Source organism: Oncorhynchus clarkii, chromosome 8 (assembly GCF_045791955.1).
Source record: "Oncorhynchus clarkii lewisi isolate Uvic-CL-2024 chromosome 8, UVic_Ocla_1.0, whole genome shotgun sequence".
NCBI classification, from domain to species: domain Eukaryota; kingdom Metazoa; phylum Chordata; class Actinopteri; order Salmoniformes; family Salmonidae; genus Oncorhynchus; species Oncorhynchus clarkii.
This window is the reverse complement of record NC_092154.1, coordinates 20,289,377-20,315,800: the sequence shown is the minus strand read 5'-3', so window position 1 is coordinate 20,315,800 and position 26,424 is coordinate 20,289,377. Positions and strand designations below refer to the sequence as shown.

Below are 26,424 nucleotides of genomic sequence, written 5' to 3'. Positions count from 1 at the left end.
GTAAGAGCGTGTTGATGTGGCCAATGCGTTCTCTGTCACAGCCATGATGAAACATATCGCACTATTTTTCCATCCTCTCTCAACAACGTTGTTTAGTCCTAACAATAATCAACCCTTTTCCCAGAACTGTGTCGTGCTCAGAAATTCAAGTAGCCCAGTGTGGGTCCATGCAGTATCCACTTGGAGTACAGTGTATGTAGTCTTTGCCCACTTGTGCCGATCTCACTCAGTCACTCACGTTTCCATCCTTGATACATTATATGCCAGATGCGCTCTCATTCTCTGAATTGAAAACCACCTTAATTGCCCTAACTTAATTGGATATGAAAGTGTTGTTGTTTTTTGGTTGTACTGCTTGTCATGAATTGTTTTCCCCATACAAATGTCACCGAAGCACATTGGCCCGGAGGTTGTCAAACCAATCCAGACAGAATTTGATAAGGGCTCCGCCGTGTAGCCTACCATTAGGAATGAAAATAGATTTTCATTTTAAGCTGTGAGTTTTATCTTCAAAATGGTTGTAATCCAATTCCATTTGATTTTCCTCTGGTATTTTTTCATTAATATATCTCTAACTCTGACAGAAACATAAGTATTCTTGAGGCGAGGTGGGGATTATGTCTCAAGCAATACCTTAAAACATTTGACAACGGGCTGAGGAACTGATTAATAACCTTTTAACTGGTGTCAACATCTATTGTGAAACCTGCTCTGCTATCAAGGCTATTGTTTTTCTTGTTGCGCTCAATATTACATTTGTTATAGTACTCTTTATGGTATAGTCTGGCTGTTGCATGTAAAACATTGAGTGGGTTAATGTGTGTTATTTGCCTATCAGATGATTTAATACTGCTGTTTTACAATCTAAAAAAGAAAGCAGAAAAAAGGGTGACATATTTTTGACTGAGGCAAAGGCTCTTCTTTCATCTTCTCTTTGTCCCATAATAAGGCTGCAGTGGTAAGCAAACATTGACAGAAAAACACATAGCTCTATCATATCAATGACTTGGTTATTATTACCATGGGGTCAAGTTCAGGTAAACTCTGAGCCGATCCAAACAATCTAGTCTGTTCAGTTAATTTCGCTGATATTTTCCAGAATGTTTTTGAAGCTGACTTAAATACTGGAAAATGGTTTCTGTACCATCATTTTCCCACTACAATAGCATGGCTAAAGTGAGGGTGAAAGAGCTGTCAAACAGAGAGAAGGGATAGTAGCTGTAGGTGTTTAAGTGTTGAAGCCAGCGGCGTGGCCAGTGGGTGACAACGTGAGAGACAAGGACAGTTTGTCCCGCTCCTTTGGGACACATGTTCCGTAGACATCCGTCTCCTTCCAACCTGATAGCGATAGCGAGAGGGAGAGATTTGGAGAGGCAAACGAGAGCTGGGGGGGCTCACTGTCAAGCACAACAGACAGTCCCAAATGACCTGCCCCCCTCGCTTCTATAGCCCCCCCCCCCCATACACTGACAGAGATCTGGGTTTAAGCCCCAGAGACTACCTCCTTTCTGCTACGTACATCCAACTTTCTGTTCCTAGATGTGTTTTAGTGGATGTTAGACATGCTCTCTAAAGTGGTTTCGTCCATCCACAACGTTAGGGTTCACGCCAATTACAGATGATGTTTTATGAGCAAAGCAGATTCGTTTCAGGAATAAAGATAGCTACAGTATGGGACCACCAAACATTCCAGCACAGTCTTTCCAACTGAAATAGTCAGTTCGCTCTATTTATAAAGGTTATCGCAACCTGTTCTCAGATGGGGGGGTAGTGATGGTAGTCTGTCTTAGGAGGTGGTCTGCGGGAGATTGTTCTTGCCCCAGGGTGGTGAGTTAGTGAAATACAGAATAGTGGTCCCTCTAGTGACACAGATGCCAGTTTGTTGTTGTTTTCTCCCTTGATAGAAACTAGGCCATTGAATTGACCCTGAGGAATAATGGCTTGAGTGCTGGCTGAAGATGGGCTTTTCCCAGGCATCCCATTGTATCAGTCTCCGTAAAGAACCTCCGTTTGATCTGAGGATGGATGAGATGGGAGTCGTCATATCTTCCATTCCTTTCACTGCTGTTGGTTACCATTCAGCTGTTGAAATAAAAGGACTACATTATTGTATGAATAAAGTACTGGGTTCAGCATTGTATAGGGATATAATTATCCTTTGACATCATATTTGCCCTGCAGGTTGGAGTGCAGGGGTCAGGAGATAAAGGACTTGCATCAAGAAATGACATACATTTTAGAAATTGTGCAATGGTCTCAGTCTACTGTAGGAAGGGCATTTCACTAAGTGCTAGGAGACCATAAAAGGAAGGATTATGCTTTACTTGGGTTTTTATGTGTTTTGCATTAGAAAGAGGATTATGGCGTTTGTATATCTCCAAAGCAAAATAATACAATACATCAGAGGCAACATGATCAATGTAGAGATATTTAGATTTTTTCAACTTTGATGATTGGTACATAGTTTTGTATTGGTTCACCTTTGACAGTATTTACGTATGCCCCTATTTGTAAACAGTTTAGCAAATAACATGCTGTGCACTAGGATATCATATTATTTTCTTTGTGTTCTAATGAGTATTCGAACCCAATGCTTTACAGTAGTTAATGGCTTTGAAGTTTTTGAAAATATTAAAAGACAACAGATAGTGAATTTATACTTTTAATATCGTGTGGGACCATGGGGGTATGAAACATAATTAGAAATTATATTCTAAAGGCATTTACAAGAAAACCCAATTTAATCAGGACATTAGTGTGTGTAGAACCAGTGCACAAAGATAGTATACGGTAATGGAAATATGAATGTATTTAAATATGAGTAGGCTATTGGTCTTTGTCTTTTTTATGTTGTGGTATGGCTCAATCTGGAAGACGTCCTCATGAAATGGTGAAGTGTATATGTCATGTGTGATGGGAAAACCAATCCCTGTTCGAGTGGACCACCATCTGGTCAAGTGAAGTAATCATTATGGTCAAACATTATGAACAAACATTATGGTCAAAGGAAGTATAGTTCTGCTGGAAGAGACTCACTTTTGCACTATGCCCTTCCAAGTGTTGTGTTTCACGGTCAAAACGACAACAAACGTACACCTTATTAATTGACATTTGTTTCTAACCTGTCACCCAGGAGCTACAGAGGAACCAGAGGTGATCCCGGACCCAGCCAAGCAGACAGACAGGGTGGTGAAGATTGCTGGCATCAGTGCTGGGGTGCTGGTTTTCATCCTACTGGTGCTGGTGGCCATCCTTCTGGTCAAGAAGAGGTGAGTGGAGCGTCGTAAATAGTAGACACTGTGTTACTGGCTCTATGCTAGCATAGCATACCTACACACCATGAGAACAACTCCATCCCATGCCATCAACATAACCATGACTCTCAGCGGAGGCTGGGCTGGACTATCAGACAGCCTTCACAATGAGGGGGGTGAGAGGAGGGAGGAAAGGGGGGGTGAGAGGAGGGAGGAAAGGGAGGGTAGGAGGGAGGAGAGGGGGGGTGAGAGGAGGGAGGAAAGGGGGGGTGAGAGGAGGGAGGAAAGGGGGGGTGAGAGGAGGGAGGAAAGGGAGGGTAGGAGGAGAGGGGGGGTGAGAGGAGGGAGGAGAGGGGTGGGTGAGAAGAGGGAGGAGGGGGGGGGGGTGAGAGAATGGAGGAAAGGGGGGTGGGAGGAGAAGGGGGGTGAGAGAATGGAGGAAAGGGGGGTGGGAGGAGAAGGGGAGACGAGACTACAGTATTGTATGTTATTGTTTATGCAGTGTCAAGACCATGTTATGACAAACTCTGGTAAAACAGCCTTACATATAGTCAGTCACCTTTACCAGAGTTTGTCATAACATGGTTTGGTAGAGAGTTGGATTGAGTTTCAAGGGGAAGCAGGCAGAGTACTGGACATGACTTAGATGAGGAGGACCCATAAGGCTTATCTCTCAGAGTAGCACAGTGAACTTTGGAGCATACAGATTTCCCCAGGTTTTCTTAAAATGTTCAGAGAATTTCATCTTTATATCTGAAATGGCTGGTCTGAAAAGCTGTGTAACATACCCAGGATTATTTGGCTTTGCTGAGTTTTGGAGGTGATTTGAACTCACACAAGTGCATACCAGTGGTGAGCAATACTAATAGACTTTTCTTTGCTGAGAAGTGGAACATTTCTTTGAAGTCTTTGAGGTGTCTTAATTTAATAGCTATTCCGATGTGTTTTACTGTGGTTTTTCACTGCAGCTTATTAAGATTTCTGCTTTTATGCTGTTTTTCCACAGAAAAAGTTGGCAGCTTTTTGTTGAGGGTTCCATTCAGGATACATACTGTAATAACAATATTGAGCTGTGCTCAGTTTGTGCTAGCCTCAAGTTTTATTCATTTGGTCACTCGCTTACCTTCTCATCCCACTCAGTAATGCTTGGAGCTGCTTTATTCAAGACTTATTCAGAATTTTGTTTACTGCTTGGTAATTACAGTGTAGCTCTATGTATCTTTCCTGGCCTTTATTTTGTAGTATTTGACTGTGTTGACCATCTAAATGCATCAAAGTCAATAATTGTCTAACTAACAGCCCCCAGTAGAGAGTGGATTGAGCCTATATTAATTCCTGTGCTATCCATTATTAACTGTTAGTGGAAGTCCAAGCTCAACATCCTTTTACTCTACTATACTTTTCTGTTAGTATTCATTAACATTTTCCTAATTGGACAAGTTATAGGGGAATAGACTGTATTTTGGAAGGTAATATATAATCTGAAACCTCTGATGTTGTCTAAATGCTACTTTTCTTTTTAGTCATGGAGGCTTTACTACGAAGAATTGGTCAGTCAGGTGTGTACACACACACACACACTCTCTCTCTCTCTCTCTCTCTCTCTCTCTCTCTCTCTCTCTCTCTCTCTCTCTCTCTCTCTCTAGCTCTCTCTCTCTCTAGCTCTCTCTCTCTCTCTCTCTCTTGTTTTACTAACCTTGTAGGGACACACAATTGATTCCCATTCAAAATGCTATTTTCCCTAACCCTAACTTTAGCTCCAAAATATCCTAAACCTAACCTTTAACCCCTAACCCTAATTCTAACCCTAATACCAATTTTAACCCTAAACCCTAGCCTTTTTCCTTGTGGGGTCCGGCAACATGTCCCCAGTTGTTTATAATTATTTATTTTTTTACTATTCTTGTGAGTACTTCTGGTCCCCACAAGTATAGTTAAACATGTCCACACACACACACACACACACACACACACACACACACACACACACACACACACACACACACACACACACACACACACACACACACACACACACACACACACACTCAGTTGGGGTCATGCAGAGGAGGCAGGTTGTAGAGATCAGGGTGTTTGGGGCCTTGAGAGAGCAAATTGTGTCGCGCTGTAATTACTTTGTGAATCTCCTATCGATTTTGTTCAGTTTTTCAGATAAGGTTTTATAATGAACGCTGGCAAACTGAACTGTCTCCAGCACCTGTGATGAATACTTTGGAAAGAAATTGAGATTGTTTTAAAGGGAAAAAATAAATAACTTATCCTCAGTCGGAGCACATCTCTACATGCTGATCAGGTTTAGCAGGAAAGATGTGCGGAGAGGAGCCCTTACTCTGCGCACCTTTTCTCTCTTTGTATGACACATGGCATCATCGTGTGGCCATTTAGCAGAATTACAGTTTGAAATATCCCTATAGAACTATTACCACATACTGTAAGTAAGAATATACATCTTTGTTGTCTCACATATTTAACAAAGATTCTGACACCCACATACAATGCATGGGTCATTGATTAAAGCTTTTTCAACCAATGTGTTTTCAGGTTAGATTTACACAAAAGTGATCTACACAGTATCTAATGATCCAGGTTAAACAAACACATCCCAATGAACTTGAATGACATTAGTGCCTATCATCTGTGGGGTTCAGGAGAAGTGAATTTGAATGAGACTGATGAATGAGAGGTGCTTATACACCTGTTCCTGATAGAGATATCTGTAACGTTGTGGTTCTGTTCAGTGTTGGACAGTCAAGCAGTGCCTGTGACTACTGATGAGTGAGGCTTTCAAATGAATCTTAATTGGCAGAGCAGCCTCTGTGTCTCTGTAGATGTTCTGCCAATTAAGGAATCATTCCTAACGACCACTGCTCATTTACAGCCGTCTCCCTCCTAATTTCCCCTTCCATCCCACCTTCCATACCCCGATCCATAACCTTTCAACTTCAGAGAAAGCTCATTCTGCCACAGGTCATTCCTTAGCTCCATTCTCCCCTTTCCCTTCCTTCATGCTTTTTTCCCTCCATTTTCTTCACTGGGTATTGTTGATTTAGTGGAGCTGGTACAGGCTTCCTTTGTGAAGATAAAAGGAAAAGGTCAGGTTATAAAGTGAGTCTTTTCTCTCTTGCCGTGAGTGACAGATGTGTGGGTTGAGTAATAATAACTAAGTTTCCCTTTCTCTGATATTGAAAGAAAGTTACTTTTCGTCGATGTTCTTCTGGATCAAATCTAAAGGAGTGGCTTTTGAATTATAGTTAAGTATTCTACAGTAAGTCTGGCAGATTCAAACCCCTTTGTTCAGTATTACAAACAAATGGTTTGTGTTGGTTTGGTGTTGGTGTACTATTGTAGTTGCATAGTAGTTCATGTTTGTAATAGAATCTATTCCCTGTGGTTTAGAATATTTTTCAGAGAGGTGGGAGGGGGTTCATTTCATTGAATGCTTTTCATATAAGACATTGGCGTTAATTACAGTGCCTGCTTTTGAGTTTTTGGATGGCTTCCTGGTTTGTAATTTCAGCCTGAAAAAGGACTGGTGTTTGGAGCGATGGGGCACATTGGGTGCTAATGAGCCATAAACTCCTAATCCCATTGGAATGGATTAAAAGTACTGATGGTAATTGAATTCTGAAATATGACTAATGTCCCTATGTCCCCAAAGTAAAGAGAAAGCTTGTGAAAATCGATAAAAAAGGGAGATATAGATTTGTTTTGGAACTAGTTGGCGTAACGTGTTGTGGGTGTCTTGAGTGTAGTTAATGTTGTTGGTGCTATAGACACCCAGGTGTAGTAATCAACTAGCCATCCTCTATCGGTTTATTCTAGAGATAATTAGAGGTCTATTTCTCTCTCTCACACACACTGACCCTGTTTGTCTGAATCTCTCTTCCTCTTGTTAGTTGCACCGAGTTTCTTTTCTTCCAAAATCAGGTGACCAGTAGAGTAGAACTCAATGATGCACAAAGCAATGCAAGTCAATGAAGTGGATATTGGGATCTCGTAGTTGCTTTGCACGGAAACAATGGAGGGTGAGGCCAAAACATACACGCAGTGGCAACATTTGTATGCTTCTTTTATTTTAATTTTACTTGCACATTATCTTCAATTACACTTTTATTTTCATCTTCATTTAGGAAAGTTGTGAGTTCATATTGGATGATTACATTACAAACACTAGTTACTGAGGAGATCAATACTTATGTGCAAGACACAACTCATTGATCTAATACAATAATGAATCTGTGGTTCCCTTATTGAACAGAACCTATAAAAGATACTGCATCTTTAAAATGGTGGTCCATGACATTGCTTCTTTTCCAGGTAGCAAGAAGCTTGTTCTTTAGTTTGGCGCAATTTGTTTTGCAGCTGTGTTTCTCCACAATGCTTATCAAGACTTTTCTTTTCATATGTAACACCGTTGCCTTTGTGAGTCCAATCTTCAAACTGTCTGACTGTCCATGTGAATGAGACAGTATTTAATGCATGGCATTAATGATTCTGCCCAATTCCAAATTCAACCAGAACAAAAAGATGAACTATTTGCATATTTGTAATGAAAATAATTTTCTCAATTTGAATTAATGCATGTAAAAATTAAATTCGAACATTAGGAAGTTAATTGATAGAGATTTAATTTTGTTGTCTTGCACATTTTTCTGCTTTTGTTGATCCGACTGATTCACACTTTGCATTCACCAATATCTCTTCATCCTGCTGTCTCTGATTTGCGTGCCAGGAGGAGCTACTATTCTTACTCATATTACCTGTAAGTAAACAGACAAACAACAACAAAACAGAAACAAACAAACCCAAAATACAATGACTGCACATGTCCTTGGTTAGTTATGTAGTGTTTTAAAGATGCAGTATCCTTTTTTCAAGTGAAAACCCATATCGCTCAAAACCAATTCCCATTGCCATTGACCAGCTCAAACATGCGTCGAAACACTCTCCAAACCAAAGTCATGATGACCAAAAGCGGTGTTATTTGAAAAAAGAATGCTGCACTCTGTGTCCTGTGTTCAATCTGAGTGCATGTGGTTGTATGTATGTCAGTAACTCATGTATGTCATTACTCTTCTTCATCTCCTGGACCTCCTTTGTCCATTGAAAGGATACGGGGTGAACTGTGTGCCTCTACACGTGCACACTGTTTGTGTTGTATGTCTTTTATATTTCATAAGCCCTTTCCAATTGGTTGCTCTGAATGTTGGTTGCAGAAGGTTTCCTCTTTGGTTTGGTGTAGGATCATCTTCTGCTGTGAGGCTGCTGTAGACAGTAGACAGTCATCTCCACACTGTGGTGCTTTCCACTTGCTAAGGGCTGAAAAATAAAACCTCCCCAATCTGTTGTCCTGACAAGTCTGCCGATGCTCTCACATGCTCTCCCATTCGACATGCTTGCCATTTCACCCTCGCCTCTGTGAGTGTTTTTTTTATGCTACACAGGCCTCGCATTTACCTCCCCACTCCTCTCATTTTTGTATTTCTCACAATCATGTTTCATTTCATACCTAGAAGTGACACTCAACCTCAAGTGAAGTCAAGTGAATGAGTCTTTTCAGAATTTCAGAGATTATTCCCCCAGACTGAGGATACTTTTTTCTTATCTCTCTCTCTCTCTCTCTCTCTCTCTCTCTCTCTCTCTCTCTCTCTCTCTCCCATGAAAATGAAAGACTGTATCAGCTGCACAGTGAACATCTTATGCTGGCTTCGGATAGTCCCTTCATGCAATGTTAGGATATCAAATTTCTTAGCCCCCCCTGGGGGACATTTAGCCAATTATATCCTGTTAAGTTGGAATAATTGAACAGCTGAAAGTTACCAATAATGTACCTTAAAATGGTCAATCTGTTTTTCCCAACGGGAAAGAGAGGTATCCCACAGTTTGCCACTGTCAAAGATTAAAAGGTACAACATGGGAACTGGATCATTTTCTCACGGCTCTTGGTAAAATTGACCCTGCTGTGCATACCTATTTTGGACCCACTTCAAATGCATGATGGGCAGAAATTAGTATATTCTGCCTATAATTGTCATTTTACTAGAACTGTATGAAATTATACAATTTGACATCTTTCTCCTGCTGTCCACCCATCTGTCTCTTCTCTAGTACAAAGAGACCTCCTTTCAATTTCACTAGAGCGGCTCCTTAGTAACCTCATCTCAATGCTTTCATCTAACTGCGAACTGCAATCAGAGGATAATTTGTACTGCAGCACCTTTCTTCAAGGTGCACGCAAAGTGGAACTAGGAATAGAATAGAGTGGGTATGTGTTTTCATCGCAGTGCTCCTTTTTACAATACAAATGTAGAGAAACCGGCACAGTCGTAATTGCCCTTGAAATAAAAGCCTCCCAGTCTTGCAGGTGTTCAATCAGCTTTTCTCAACCAGGGGGCAATGAGGGAGTGTGCACACAATCAGTTAAATCGGTCAAACCATTTGGTATATCAATCTTGTTAATCTATAAACCCTATCTACTCCTGTCCAGAGGAAATGATAATGAGACAATCAACCAGACAGTGAGTCCCCAGATTTCAGAATGTCTTGTCAGAACCCAGATTGGAGATGAGATACGGCAACCTCTCACCTTAGCATGAAGCATATGCCTTTCCCCTTCGAAGCAGAAGTTACTCCTGCATGATTTCGATGCTTGAAATTGGACCCTTTTAGATTTCCCCTATATTTCTGCTACAGTATGTACCGAATGATACTTGACCCTAAGAATACAGTATTTGTGGGGTTTGCACATATTAAGTGAAAACACTTTTAAACAATTTTAAAAAGGCCAAATGTGGAAGCCAAACCAATGGTCTGTTGTCATGGAGATAACATTTTCTCTTTAATTGATTTCCCTTTAGTCTTTCCTGCTGTGTGTAAATAATCGACAACAAGGTATTTTTGTGATATTTAAACCTGCTTGTTTGATCCTTCAGGAAACTGGCCAAGAAGCGCAAAGATGCCATTGGGAATACTCGTCAGGAAATGACCCACATGGTGAATGCCATGGACCGCAGTTATGCTGATCAGAGCACGCTCCACACTGAGGATCCCATGGCCGTCACATTCATGGACTCCCACAACTTCAGCAACAGATGTAAGTATAATAGTCCCTCCACAGATCCCTGGGGAACACCTCCCTCCACAGACACATGATACATGTGAGAAAGCCTCCTGACAGTGAGAACAGAGGAGGCTGGTGGGAGGAGCTATAGGATGACGGGCTCATTGTAATTGCTGGAATGGAGTCAATGGAACAGTACCAAACACATGGAAACGTGTTGACTCTGTTCCATTGATCCCATTACAATGAGCCTGTCCCCTTATAGCTCCTCCCACCTTATAGCCCCTCCCACCAGCCTTCTGACAGTTCGATAACCCCTCTGCCTTACAATGGAAAAGGCCTTAGCACAGAGAATTGTCCTATAAGACAGGCTCTGAAGAGAGGCGTTAAGTTGTACCTTACATGTTTTTACTTTAAAATGCATAAAAGGAAATTCCCAACATATGAATAAATGCCGTTAATGATTTGAACCGTTGTCCCAGGATATTTGCTAGAATTACTTCTATTCCTATGCTCTGTTCATCTTGACCCTGGTATTTTATCATTCTGTAGTGTGCTGCAGCTTATTCAAGCCTTCTGGAATGTTCCTCATACGATTTTTTTCCCTACAGTGCCTAATGATCCACTTGTGCCAACGGCAGTGCTAGGTGAGGCCCTGGTGCTATGTCATCTGCCCTGCCATGGCTTGTGTTCCTCATGCATATGTCGTTGTCACAGTCCTGTAGCCGCCCATTGTAAACCTGTAGCTGATCCATTGTAAACTATTGTCTTTGTGTTAAGTCTGAGTAGTCAGTCACATACAATTCATGGTATCATTGAGAATGTATCACTGTCAGAATGACTGGCCTCCATATTCACTTATCCAGTAAGGGGGATAAAATAGGAATTGTTTCCAGATTGTAGATTTCCCCTGGCTGCCAGTATAAAGCACTTGGCCCTCAGCCATGGTAGAGTGGAGACGTGGCAGTCCTCCAGTGAACAGATGAGCAACACTTCAGGGTTTAGGACCCACCCATGAGCCGTTGAATTGAAGCTAAACCCCATTCAGAGACTCACACTTCTGAATGCATTACAACTGTCTACAAGCTCCAAATCCAGCTGAGGGCATTGGTTTAGAGATGAAGAGGGAAAACAAATTCAAACTCAAGTGAAGATTCATATATGACAGATACATTCACCTGAGCCCCAACCTGAAGATGAACCTCCTACATAACACTGTTATAGAATGAAACCAGTCATCCTGTTATTGTGTGTAAGTCCTTAGCGTCAAGACAGACTTTGTGAGCTGGTGCCATTTTACCACACCCTCAGCCTCTCTGGGACTTGTCTCTGTCTGTGGAGAGTCAAAAAACACATCTGACAGTTTCTATGTAATGAAGTTCCTATGTAATGGAGTTCCTTCCTGATGCCATGAGTGTTCACTCATGGCATCAGGAAGGAGAGTGTTAGACACGGTGACACTAGATACGGTGTAGTCCACACTGACAGAACAAGCAAGCAACCGCTGAGGGTCTTTACTGCTTACTGAAAACCTGAGTTTGATGGGGAATTAAAATCCCCCCTCAGGCCAGTGTGCTTGCTGTGAAAATGTCTTATTTTAGCTCTGTGTTGACGCTGGGCTTGGTAATAGGAAGTGAAGGGTGCAGTTCAAGCCGTGACTCAATCTATCATGTTAGGGCAGAATTAAGAATTACACATTTGCTAATGAGTAAAAATGTCAGCTTAGATAGTCTCTACACTAGAGTGCAGCAGTTCTCTCACGAGTTTAGTGTCACTCATCCTAGATCCCGGCCACTGCAGAAGTGTCTGTCTGTCTCGCCATAGCTCTCTAGAAAGCCATTTGCAAATGTGTAAGAAAGTCAATGTTGTGTGTTGGTCATGTAGTATAGTCGAATCTGTCGTCGTTGTTTGGTGATTACCTCCACCACCCTAACGTTCCAGACATGTCACAGCATTATATATATGTATGTATATGTATGTATATGCATATATATATGTGTGTGTGTGTGTGTGTGTGTGTGTGTGTGTGTGTGTGTGTGTGTGTGTGTGTGTGTATACACATTCACAGTTGAAGTCGGAAGTTTACATACACCTTACCCAAATACATTTAAACAAAGTTTTTCACAATTCCTGACATTTAATCCTAGTAAATATTCCCTGACTTAGGTCAGTTCGGATCACCACTTTATTTTAAGAATGTGAAATGTCAGAATAATATTAGAGAATTATTTATTTCAGGTTTTATTTCTTTCATCACATTCCCAGTGGGTCAGAAGTTTACATTCACTCAATTAGTATTTGGTAGCATTGCCTTTAAATTGTTTAACTTGGGTCAAATGTGTCTGTCGGGTAGCCTTCCACAAGCTTCCCACCATAAGTTGGGTGGGAAGCATTCCTCCTGACAGAGCTGGTGTACCTGAGTCAGGTTTGTAGGCCTCCTTGCTCGCACATGCTTTTTCAGTTCTGCCCACAAATGTTCTATGGGATTGAGATCAGGGCTTTGTGATGGCCACTTCAATACCTTGACTTTGTTTTCCTTAAGTCATTTTGCCACAACTTTGGAGGTATGCTTGGAGTCATTGTCCGTTTGGAAGAGCCATTTGCGACCAAGCTTTAACTTCCTGACTGATGTCTTGAGATGTTGCGTTAATATATCCACATCGTTTTCCTTCCTCATGATGCCATCTATTTTGTGAAGTGCACCAGTCCCTCCTGCAGCAAAACACCCCCACAACATGATACTGCCAGCCCTGTGCTTCACGGTTGGGATGGTGTACGATCTTTGTCCCCATGAGCAGTTGCAAACCGTAGTCTGGCTTTTTTATCATGGTTTTGGAGCAGTGGCTTCTTCCTGGCCTTTCAGGTTATGTCGATATAGGGACTTGTTTTACTGTGGATATAGATACTTTTGTACCTGTTTCCTCCAACATCTTCATAAGGTCCCATGCTGTTGTTCTGGGATTGATTTGCACTTTTCGCACTAAAGTATGTTCATATCTAGGAGACATAACTCGTCTCCTTCCTGAGTGGTATGACGGCTGCGCGGTCCCATGGTGTTTATACTTGCGTACTATTGTTTGTACAGATGAACGTGGTACCTTCAGGCATTTGGAAATTGCTCCCAAGGATGAACCAGACTTGTGGTCTCCAATTTTTCTTTCTGAGGTCTTGGCTGATTTCTTTAAATTTTCCCATGATGTCAAGCAAAAAGGCACTGAGTTTGAAGGTAGGCCTTGAAATACATCCACAGGTACACCTCCAATTGACTCAAATGATGTCAATTAGCCTATCAGAAGCTTCTAAAGCCATGACATAATTTTCTGGAATTTTCCAAGTTGTTTAAAGGCACAATCAACTTAGTGTATGTTAACTTATGACCCACTGGATTGTGATACAATTCCGACTTCAACTTCCAACTTCCGACTTCAACTGTATATATGTGTGTGTGTGTGTGTGTGTGTGTGTGTGTGTGTGTGTGCGCATATATTTATTTGTATTATATATGTACTACAAACCCTGTGTGCTAACTGTTGACCTAGCTAAAAGCTCTTGTTTTTTTCTTTTCTTGCTGTCCTAATTGTAAAGTGCCAATTACCGGTAAGTGCATGTGACCAGTGTGTGTGGAAAGTGTCCTAAAGTGCTCAATGAGATGAAAAGAAATTGATTGCCAGAGAACATATACTGGATGATTTATCCATTAGATGGATGTGTCTGTAATAGTAGCTAACTTCCCCTCCACTGACAGGCCCTTAAACCGTGACTTAACATTCCCCTAAACTTATATCTGGGGGGTGGTAGTAGCTCAGGAGCTAGCCAAGCAAGAAGGATGTACAGCTCATGGCTCAGTAGGTCATGTGATTGATTGCCGCTAGATCATGCTGGGATTTAGAGGGGTGTAGATTCTTCCTGAGGAGAACCTGGGACTCAACAGCCAACCACCTCACTTTCCCACACGCACACCCACACACACTCGCTCCACTCTCACACAGACACACACACGCACTCATCTCCTGTCTCCCGGGCAGGCTGTTAAATGGCTGTGTGTCTGAGGGGTTGACATGGTTCAGATAAGACATTAAAGGGCACATATGGTGCCTGTCAGGCCTGAGAGTGTCCTACCCTCACACTGCCTCTCAGTGAAGCCCCTGTGTCTGTCCATCTGTTTGTCTGCTGGGAAAGGCAGGCACACCACTCCTCGACTATATCAACCTCCGTCTTGCCCACTCACCAAGCTGACTCGACACGTCAGTGACTGCCAGGTGCCATGTGGCTTACATCCCTCACAGCTTAGCTGTTTCACTAGGGAGTTGCTTTAGATACATAGTGTACTGGCAGGAGCCATGTTATTTGCCAGAAAGAAAATGCTATGTTCATTGCCATTTTTGCAAGAAAACCATGTTGTTTTGTAAGAGAAGCACACCCAATGTGGTTCTAATGAGGGATTCGTCATGATTTCCACACAGGTCAGATATGTGCTCTGTGAGTGTTTGTGATGCTGAATGATAATGGTCCTTCACAAGCCTGTGTGTTCCTCACCAACGTGTGATTTCCCTGGACAGATGAGAACCACACTGCAGCTGCTGCAGAGTCCAGTCGGCTGCTGGATGTCCCTCGGTACCACTGTGAGGGGACAGAGTCGCCCTACCAGACCGGTCAGCTGCACCCAGCCATCAGGGTGGCTGACCTGCTCCAACACATAAACCTGATGAAGACCTCCGACAGCTACGGCTTCAAGGAGGAATATGAGGTCAGACCCCACGACTCTAGTCTACAGTATACCCATTACATAACACAAGGCCTTAAGACTCTAGTCTATACTTATAACATAGCATATTTACGGTGGTCTTAAATGGCAGAGTAGCTTTTAAAATTAAGTGACAGACCCTTAGGGCCACCATACAGTTTAGCTAAATGTATGTGGTCCTCAGCCCTCAAGGCAGTCTTCCTCATAGTCTCGCTATTCAAACCATCAACACACCTTTAACTTCATACAATTCTAATCTGGTTCAAATGAAACATACAACTCCATTTTTGGGAGGTTCTTAAAAAATACAATATTCCTTCAGTGAAGAACAAGCTAAAATGTTATAGGGATTGTGTCACATCCTGTCGTGGTTCTGCACCGCTCGCTGTGTAGACTGGATGGGCGACCACAGCCCTGCACATAGAGAGTTTCCTGTCAGCGGGTGGTTTGCAAGTGAGACGCTCTACACTGCTTGCAGAGGTTTAGAGACGTTCAGTTTCTTGCTCTGCAGCCTTTGAAAGATCAAAGGCTTAGTTTAGAGTGTTGTGAAAAAAGTTACAGGCAAAGACTTCTATGGCTCAGCTCTGATAGTCATCTCCCCAGAGATTACTTCACAATTATGCTGTTGTTCATTCTAGTGGAATTGTGTCTGTTTAAATGTGACGTCCTGTTATAGTATTAGATAATGATCACATTGGTGAAGACCAAATGTAGAGGTTTTGAGCATCAAACCCCACACTGCATTTACTCTCCAGCCCTTTGTACTTCAATGGACAGTAGAATAATTCATTTAACTTTTTTTTATTGGCCACATTGTTGCCAGGAATTTTGTCGCATTTGCCACCTTGTGTGTTGTTTTCTGAGACCCAACAGGCCAGACATCGAAGCTTTGAAGTGATGGTTCTTCGACAGACATACAATAGAAAAGTCCATAGAAAACTGCCTTTTGATTATATTGCAGTGCCTTACCCACCGTCTAGGCAGTAGTGTTGTACATACTTTCTAAATGTGTTTTCTTATCAGCCTCACTCACTCTGTTTCATTCTGTTTGGTATGCAGAGTTTTTTTGAAGGCCAGTCCGCTTCCTGGGACGTGGCAAAGAAAGACACTAACAGAACCAAGAACCGCTATGGAAACATCATTGCATGTAAGTCTTGTATTTAACTTCTAATAAAGTTGCTAGGTGTTAATGCCTTCTTTTGGCTAGTGTCCTTTTAGGAATGAGCTTATTAAAATGGCAAACCATAAAATTGATATGTTATCATATCCTTGCCTGACTCTTCCTAATCTCAGAAAATGTGGAAGAATAATTTTGATTGGACTTGCTGTCAGTGAAATAAAACTAGCCAGCCTATTAACCCATGTTGTTTTACAGACGATCATTCTAGAGTGATCCTGCAACCAATGGAAGACGACCCTTCCTCTGACTACATCAACGCCAACTACATTGACGTAAGTGGCGCAGCCTCCTCCATTGGCGAACGTGTGCGACACGACCGTCCTTCTCTCGTATGTGAGGCCTTCTATGCATGTCTTTGTCAACAATATGAATACAGCTTTTATTTCCCTCCTTCAGTCAAAGTGCTTGTACTCACTGACATTGTTGTGCTTTCTTTCACTCTTGCCTATGATTTGGGCTGTAGATATGGCTGTACAGGGATGTAAGTATCACTGTAGGGGACCTCACCACACCTCATGTTTCCCACTCTCCCTCCTCGTTCACCTCTGGTTACTTCTAACAACATCTGCACGGAAACGCATGAGATGTTCTCCCGTCTCCCACCCACCCTCTTTTTTGATTTGATCCTACCATTCTGTTGTTCATCAGCTTCTCTCATTTCACATGTCCTCATGCCCGACGTGTACATCCCTGAACCGTGTGCTACTGTTCTCTATAGGAATGGTTGTTATATTTACAAGATGGTGGTCGCCTGTGTTTTTCTTTTGTTGCCTCCCCTACTGTGCCTGTACCCAGCCAGATCACATCTGATAGGGATCGTTTGGAGTGTTAGGACCTATTGACTCTATAAAGGAACTTAGTACATAAGCAGCCAATTACAATAATGTAGAATTCCTACGAAGTAATCAATAATGAAACATTCTTGGCAATTAAAGTACACCGGAGTTGAGCTTCACAAAGCAATACATGTCAATTTAATGGACAGATAGTCAAGGCACAAGAAGGAAATGTGCTCTCATTGAAAGTTTCTATTAGTGAATGAATGGATACATGAGAACAGCTCTGTGCATATTAGCACATAAAGCCATTGACATTCATGAAGATAGATCGCATGCAGTCCAAGCTGGGGTTGAGGCACGGTGTGGTATGTAGTAGTCTGCTGTTGTTGCTACACTATGTAAAAGTATTACCCAATGATATTAACATATTGTGATTGTTGCACTTTTCAGGGGTATCAGAGGCCAAGTCATTACATTGCAACTCAAGGTAAGAATAAGTACCCCTCCAACCTCTAAAGAATGATTTGATTCTCATATAGTTATCAGATTGTATTGTGTTTAGTTCACATATTGCATTTATTTGTATTGATTGATTGATGGATATGTGTTGTCCTCTCCAGGGCCTGTCCATGAGACAGTCTATGATTTCTGGAGGATGGTCTGGCAAGAGCAGTCTGCCTGTATCGTCATGGTCACCAACCTCGTGGAAGTTGGACGGGTAGGTGATAGTGTCATATTACTGTCAGATCCAAAAGCACAGGAGGCCAATGTACTATAGGCCCTTGATCAGTCTTCATATATTAATCTTACATACTGTATACCTGGGCATATATTGTGTGTATTGATGTGTGTGTAGTATTTAAAGACGTCTTTTGTTTTAAATGAATTAAATACTCATGTTCTTGTAGGTGAAGTGTTACAAGTACTGGCCCGATGATGCTGAGGTCTATGGTGATTTCAAAGTGACGTTTGTGGAAGTGGAGCCCCTTGCTGAATATGTGGTCAGAACGTTCACCTTGGAGAGGGTGAGTCATTCCTTTATCCACTCCTCACGCCTATGTTCAACAGTTTGATCTATAACCGTTAAAGGGGCAATCTGGGATTGGTACATCCACCACTTTGTTGTTGTATGATTGACCCTTAAAATCAACACATATTGCAAATGTGGAATTCAGACTGAACCCAGACCAGTTGTGAACTAATAACCTGTATGTTCTCTGTCATCAGAGAGGCTTTAATGAGCTGCGCGAGGTGAAGCAGTTTCATTTCACCGGCTGGCCTGACCACGGAGTGCCCTACCACGCCACGGGCCTCCTCTCCTTCATCCGCCGGGTCAAGATTTCCAACCCCCCCAGCGCTGGGCCCATCGTGGTGCACTGCAGGTAAGCCCCTAACACGTCACTTCCTCTACGCTCTCACAGCCAGATATTCTGAGAAAACAGGTGCTTCCGATGAACTTTTATTTGATCTCTCACATGTGAAGTGTGCACCCGGACTAGCTAGCATGCTTCAATATTATCAACCACAGCTGCTAGCCTACTGTAGATACAATTTCACCGTGCCCCTTGGCAGGATGTGGTTGTTGTGGATGTTGTTGAACAATGCACATGCTTGTCAATTTAGTCGTGTGCACAGTTCAAGTTTCATGTTTTATTAGTCGAATGTACAGGATACTCATGGTATACATCGTCCAATGAAGTGCTTACTTGCAGGTTCCTTCTGGACAATGCAACAACAATAAGAAATAATACAAGATAAGAATAGGAACATAAAGTAAATGGCTCAGTAGAATAGAATAAGCATCAGTATAATACAGGGAGACACAATTTATAGTCAAATATTTACATGTGTATTGGGGGAGGGGGGATGGGGTTATGGATTGAGCGTCATTGTTGTGTGTACTGTACAATGGTTAGATATGTAGGCTGTTGAAGTGTAGTGCTGTGCAGCCATGCTCACCTTCCGGTCCTCTCGCTGCCCTCTCTCCCTGGTCAGCGCCGGAGCCGGACGCACAGGCTGTTACATCGTCATCGATATCATGCTGGACATGGCGGAGAGGGAGGGCGTGGTGGACATCTACAACTGTGTGAAGGCTCTGCGCTCCAGACGCATCAACATGGTACAGACTGAGGTGACTACTAGACCCACCGCCACACACCTCACCAATTAACATTAACACCATTCACCATTACTGTCCGTCTGTGCATTTCATGCTACTGTATGTATGGACTGTCTGGAGATGCAGTGCCTTCCCCTTGCTGAGTGTGTGTCTGTGGTCCGGCCACAGGAGCAGTACATCTTCATCCATGACGCCATCCTAGAAGCCTGTCTGTGTGGCGAGACGGCCATCCCTGCCTGCGAGTACAAAGCAGCTTACTACGACATGATCAGGATAGACTCACAGAGCAACTCCTCACACCTCAAAGATGAATTCCAGGTACTGGAGGCCTTCCATATTTATTGGGGCATAAAGTTCTGTTTAACTCCTCAGGCTTTCATGTCTCGTACAACAATAAAAAACGGCAATAAAGACAGGGAAATAGATCATGGCTACGTCCCAAATTACACCCTATTCCCTATAGAGTCGACTACCAGGGTTCTGGTCAAAAGTAGTACACTCTAAAGGGAATAGGGTGCCATTTGGGACATATCCCATGTCTCCTAACAAACAATGTTCCCTGACTTGTGGTTTCATGTTATTTGTGTTGTTTTCAGACACTGAACTCGGTGACCCCTCAGCCCCAGCCAGAGGACTGCAGCATCGCCCTGCTCCCCAGGAACCACGAGAAGAACCGCTTCATGGACATGCTGCCTCCAGACCGCTGTCTGCCCTTCCTCATCACTATCGACGGGGAGAGCAGTAACTACATCAACGCTGCCCTCATGGATGTAAGTGTCCTCTCCCCTCATGCACGCATAAACATAGTATATAAATGCATATACACATGCATGTACAGTTGATGTCGGAAGTTTACATACCTTAGCCAAATACATTTAAACTCAATTTTTCACAATTCCTGCCATTTAATCTAATCCTAGTAAAAATTCCTTGTTTTAGGTCAGTTAGTATTACCACTTTATTTTAAGAATGTGAAATGTCAGAATAATAGTAGAGAGAATGATTTATTTCAGCTTTTATTTCTTTCATCACATTCCCAGTGGGTCAGAAGTTTACATACACTGAATTAGTATTTGTTAGCATTGCCTTTAAATTGTTTAACTTGGGTCAAATGTTTTGGGTAGCCTTCCACAAGCTTCCCACCATAAGTTGGGTGAATTTTGGCCCATTCTTCCTGACAGAGCTGGTGTTACTGAGTCAGGTTTATAGGCCTCCTCGCTCGCACACGCTTTTTCAGTTCTGCCCACAAATTTTCTATGGGATTGAGGTCAGGGCTTTGTGATGGCCATTCCAATACCTTGACTCTGTTGTCCTTAAGCCATTTTGCCACAACTTTGGAAGCATGCTTGGGGTCATTGTCCATTTGGAAGACCCATTTGCGACCAAGCTTTAACTGATTTCTTGAGATGTTGCTTCAATATATCCACATAATTTTCCCTGGCTTTTTTTATGGCGGTTTTGGAGTAGTGGCTTCATCCTTACTGAACGGCCTTTCATGTTATGTTGATTTAGGACTCGTTTTACTGTGGATATAGATACTTTTGTACCGTTTTCCTCCAGTATCTTTACAAGGTCCTTTGCTGTTGTTCTGGGATTCATTTGTACTTTTCACACCAAAGTATGTTCATCTCTAGGACAGAACGCATCTCCTTCCCGAGCGGTATGATGGCTGCGTGGTCCCATGGTGTTTATACTTGCGTACTATTGTTTGTACAGATGAACGTGGTACCGTCAGGCATTTTGAAAATCCTCCCAAGGATGAACCAGACTTGTGGAGGTCTACAATTTTTTTTCTGAGGTCTTGGCTGATTTCTTTAGATTTTCCCGTGATGTCAAGCAAAGAGGCACTGAGTTTGAAGGTAGGCCTTGAAATACATCCACAGGTACATCTCCAATTGACTCAAATGACGTCAATTAGCCTTTCAGAAGCCATGACATCCTTTTCTGTTCTTTTCCAAGCTGTTTAAAGGCACAGTCAACTTAGTGTATGTAAACTTCTGACCCACTGGAATTGTGATACAGTGAATTATAAGTGAAATAATCAGTATGTAAACAATTGTTGGAAAAATTACTTGTGTCATGCACAAAGTAGATGTCCTAACCGACTTGCCAAAACTATAGTTTGTAAATAAGACATTTGTGGAGTGGTTGAAAAACAACTTTTAATGACTCCAACCTAAGTGTATGTAAACTTCCGACTTCAACTGTATGCACACACACACACACACTCACTCGACTTACTAAGTGAACTAGATGTTGTCTGAATGTGTAGTAGCGACAGAAAGCTAGAGACAAATCCAGGTGCATACTGTTCTGTTTTCTGTACTCTTTTGGAAAATGTAGGAGGACTGATATTCATTGTATCTTTAATGTGTGCTCAAGGCTTTTAGTTATTTTTTTGGCTATCCTTCTATTATTTTCTGGCAGTTCAAGTAGTGATGTTAATGAAAATAACACACAAAAAATTGCTACATTTTTATACATTTAAAAAAACAATTTTGGTCATCTAACTCTTCAACTATATCACGCTGACAGTATTCTTCAAGATGGCTATTCACGTGGACCTAAATTACACTTGTTTTTTTAATCATTTGGATTTTCAAATAAATAAGAAGTCCCCCCACTAAGTTTGACCCGTCTGATAGAAGGCCGGGGTAAGTGAAACAAGTGCAGTGTATAAACCACATTATATTTTATTATTAGTTCAAACAATACTCCAGCTGGTAACTTTACAACAGTTTTCACATATTACTACAGTTTTCACATATTACAACCGTATCCACATATTACAACCGTATTACAACCGTATCCACATATTACAACCGTATTACAACCGTATCCACATATTACAACCGTATCAACCGTCATATTACAACCGTATTACAACCGTATCCACATATTACAACCGTATTACAACCGTATCCACATATTACAACCGTATTACAACCGTATCCACATATTACAACCGTATTACAACCGTATCCACATATTACAACCGTATTACAACCGTATCCACATATTACAACCGTATCCTCATATTACAACCGTATTACAACCGTATCCACATATTACAACCGTATTACAACCGTATCCACATATTACAACCGTATTACAACCGTATCCACATATTACAACCGTATTACAACCGTATCCACATATTACAACCGTATCCACATATTACAACCGTATCCACATATTACAACCGTATTACAACCGTATCCACATATTACAACCGTATTACAACCATATCCACATATTACAACCGTATCCACAACCGTATTACAACCGTATCCACATATTACAACCGTATCCTCATATTACAACCGTATTACAACCGTATCAACCGTATCCCGTATCCACATATTACATATTATCCACATATTACAACCGTATCCACATATTACAACCGTATCCTCATATTACAACCGTACAACCGTATCCACATATTACAACCGTATTACAACCGTATCCACATATTACAACCGTATCCTCATATTACAACCGTATTACAACCGTATCCACATATTACAACCGTATTACAACCGTATCCACATATTACAACCGTATCCACATATTACAACCGTATTACAACCATATCCACATATTACAACCGTATCCACATATTACAACCGTATCCTCATATTACAACCGTATTACAACCGTATCCACATATTACAACCGTATCCTCATATTACAACCGTATTACAACCGTATCCACATATTACAACCGTATCCTCATATTACAACCGTATTACAACCGTATCCACATATTACAACCGTATCCTCATATTACAACCGTATTACAACCGTATCCACATATTACAACCGTATTACAACCGTATCCACATATTACAACCGTATCCTCATATTACAACCGTATTACAACCGTATCCACATATTACAACCGTATTACAACCGTATCCACATATTACAACCGTATTACAACCGTATCCACATATTACAACCGTATTACAACCGTATCCACATATTACAACCGTATCCACATATTACAACCGTATTACAACCGTATCCACATATTACAACCGTATTACAACCGTATCCACATATTACAACCGTATTACAACCGTATCCACATATTACAACCGTATTACAACCGTATCCACATATTACAACCGTATCCACATATTACAACCGTATCCACATATTACAACCGTATCCACATATTACAACCGTATCCACATATTACAACAGTATGCATCACTATTAGAACTCTTGGATCAGGATTATCTTAGTTTGATATCAGGATCTGTGCCAGAAAGTGAATCCATCTTCTGGGAATTATCTTGTCATAGATGTGTACTTGATAGAAGGATGAGAAGCCACCCCATAGCTGTACCCTCCTTGCAATACATTGCATATAGCAGAGATAATGTGGTTGGTGACCTTACTAAACATGACCATGCTTTTTTCTTCTGTGTTATACAGTATATTTTATGCAAAGAGGTTGAATTCAAATCCTCATCTCAGTCCTTGCTAGAACTCCAATAGAAATTTGAAATTTGTATCTGAATGAGACAAACTATGAATAAAAACCTATGTCTTGACATAGACCTTGGGAGATGGTATTTCATGTGCACAGAGAGTTTTGCCAGATTATGAGCTTTTTTATTTGGAGGGCAATTTTAAATCACTTCCTCGTACGTTTTACAAACTTTTGGACTTTTTCTAACCAAGCCGTCAGAAGAATACCAGGTAATTTCTGAACTTTTCCCTTCTCAATAATTAAATGCTTCTAACTATACTGGATTTGTTTCATGGCTTAATTAAGATGTATGTCAGCAGAACTTCATTTAATTGATATAAGGTTGCTAGAAGCATGCCCACCCCAAGGATTGCCCTGGTTTTAAATGTGAAAGTTCTCCACATTCCTTGCATGGTCACATTGTTCATTGTGACAGATGTACCATATTGTCTAGAATGTGTTCTCTGTATGTCTGCAGACTCAGTGCTATGAGATGTTACATGGTTCTTTGTTGACTTTCGTCCACTGTAGAGCTACAGACAGCCAGCGGCCTTCATCGTAACCCAGCACCCTCTGCCCAACACAGTCAAGGACTTCTGGAGGCTGGTGTATGACTACGGCTGCACTTCCCTGGTGATGCTCAACGAGATTGACCTAGCGCAGGTAATAAATACCTGACCACCTCACCCTCTTGCATTCACTGCTGTGGACCCTGATTCCAAATGTCATTGTGCATTTTCGAATACGGTTCCTAAGGTTTGAGTGAAGGTACATGTCATTGCTAAGGTTGTTGTTGTTGTTGTTGTCAATCAGGGCTGCCCTCAGTATTGGCCTGAAGAGGGGACGCTTCGCTACGGTCCTGTCCAAGTTGAATGCATGTCCTGCTCCATGGATTGTGACGTCATCAGCCGTCTCTTCAGAATATGTAACCTCACTAGAGTAAGTAGCTAGTATCCCATAATGTATTACCCTTACCTTAAGTTGTGTCTGAATGCCAATTGTGATAGAACCCACAACAATCGATTGTTTACTTTTACCACAGCCAGCAGCTAGCATAATTAGTATCGTCTGAATTCATGAATGTTGACAGACGGACCGATGTTAGCAAAGCTGCATTGGATGCAGAAACTTCCTCAAAAGCACTCCAAACTAAGTTTGGTAGTGTCGACACTCATGAAGAACCTGTCCATGTTTTCTTCCCTGCGAGAATGTGGTTACTTTTGCAGTAATATCTGAATATTCCAATTGTCTGATAGTTCCATCAAGCCACCGGTGAGTTTGTTCACGTCTGCTAAATCAATCCACATCTGAGTGCCCAATGGAATACAATTCAACTTTATTGTCCATGTTACAGCAAACAACAGAGTTTTGAGTGATACAATTTCAGCAATTATTTCAGTATAATGCGCGTAAACAAAATTCCTGCAAACTCATCCAACCACCAAACTTAGTTGAAAGTGCTTTTGAGAGAGTTTCTGCTTGCAATGCAGCTTTGCTAACATCTAACCGTCTCTTTACATGCTTGAATTTGGACTATGCTAATTATGATAGTGCCTGGACGTGGATTTTGTCACTATGGGCCTTCAGACACAACTCAAGGTGAGGATACCAGTCAAGGTTATAGTACTTGGATGGTTCGATGAGAATAATGCTATGAAGTTGAGAGTAAGAGCCAAAATGTCTGCCGTTGCTGATGTGTGCTTCTGTGTTCCCCACAGCCTCAGGAGGGCTATCTGATGGTGAGGCAGTTCCAGTACCTGGGCTGGGCAGCCCACAGAGAAGTCCCAGCGTCAAAGCGTTCCTTCCTGAAGCTCATACTGCAGGTGGACAAGTGGCAGGAGGAGTGTGAAGAGGGAGAGGGACGCACAATCATCCACTGCCTGTGAGTGTACACACACCCTCCACCACCACCACCACCACCACTCCCACACACTAACACCTACATGCATGCTTTCAAATAAAAATCTGATCATCTCTATTCCACCTGCACCCACCTATTATATTTCACAAGTTTAGCAGTTCAGTAGAAAAGTCACCCAGCCAACCTCACACCTCCACCCTTGTGTTCCTGTGCTGTAGAAACGGAGGCGGGCGCAGTGGGATGTTCTGTGCTATCAGCATTGTGTGTGAGATGATCAAGAGGCAGAATGTGGTGGACGTGTTCCACGCAGTCAAGAGCCTGAGGAACAGCAAGCCCAACATGGTGGACAGCCCGGTAAGACAGGCCAACTAACTGACTCCAGATCAGTCAAACTGAGTTTCAGACAGATGTATCTCTGACTCATTATGGTGCTAATATATCAGCATAGGCCTACGCCACCTCTCATTTCTGGTGATACTCACTTATGATATTTCCTGGAGAAATCGTGAGAGAAGTCTGTCAATAATATGGAGGTATTAGAGAACAGATAGCAACACCTCACATTAGATTTGTTTTGCAGATTGTGTTTAAATACATTTTAGCCAAGCAATATTGTCAAAACTATCCAACAATGATAATGTTATGGATCACTGAGAAGTGAACAGAAGAGTCTGTTGAGTATATAAAATAAACTGTTGTGGGCTAACATGAAAGACTCCTCACCTCATCCTTTACACAGCCTATGCAGCCCTGTGTTAAAGTTCCCTCTTAAATTCACTGCCAGAGAATAGATAACATATTTTTATGTTAAGAATTGAAAATGCCTTTCAGTAGTGATTCAACTTGTTATCAGCATGTTATTACTGTATCTTTCATCATATTATGTTGTACCGTGTTTAGCACCACAGCGGTTAATACAATGT

General features: G+C 41.8%; 1 protein-coding gene across 8 annotated transcripts in view; it reads left to right on the top strand.

Moving 5' to 3' along the window:
- Window positions 1–26,424, top strand: part of LOC139415086 (receptor-type tyrosine-protein phosphatase kappa-like) — a 164,326-nt gene that overhangs the window by 136,676 nt on the left and 1,226 nt on the right. For 2 of the 8 annotated variants that reach the window (XM_071162873.1, XM_071162871.1), the window contains exons 14-29: window positions 3,134–3,269; window positions 10,208–10,368; window positions 14,895–15,082; window positions 16,139–16,226; window positions 16,455–16,531; window positions 17,489–17,525; window positions 17,659–17,756; window positions 17,947–18,063; window positions 18,266–18,420; window positions 19,034–19,169; window positions 19,326–19,475; window positions 19,754–19,927; window positions 24,172–24,303; window positions 24,454–24,579; window positions 25,359–25,522; window positions 25,720–25,855. In XM_071162873.1, the coding sequence (XP_071018974.1) occupies window positions 3,134–3,269; window positions 10,208–10,368; window positions 14,895–15,082; window positions 16,139–16,226; window positions 16,455–16,531; window positions 17,489–17,525; window positions 17,659–17,756; window positions 17,947–18,063; window positions 18,266–18,420; window positions 19,034–19,169; window positions 19,326–19,475; window positions 19,754–19,927; window positions 24,172–24,303; window positions 24,454–24,579; window positions 25,359–25,522; window positions 25,720–25,855 (2,075 nt within the window). Of the gene's footprint in view, window positions 1–3,133; window positions 3,270–4,777; window positions 4,814–8,007; window positions 8,038–10,207; window positions 10,369–10,946; window positions 10,983–13,920; window positions 13,933–14,894; window positions 15,083–16,138; window positions 16,227–16,454; window positions 16,532–16,722; window positions 16,741–17,488; window positions 17,526–17,658; window positions 17,757–17,946; window positions 18,064–18,265; window positions 18,421–19,033; window positions 19,170–19,325; window positions 19,476–19,753; window positions 19,928–24,171; window positions 24,304–24,453; window positions 24,580–25,358; window positions 25,523–25,719; window positions 25,856–26,424 lie in introns of all 8 variants that reach the window. The other 6 variants (XM_071162865.1, XM_071162867.1, XM_071162868.1 and 3 more) reach the window with 6 other exon arrangements.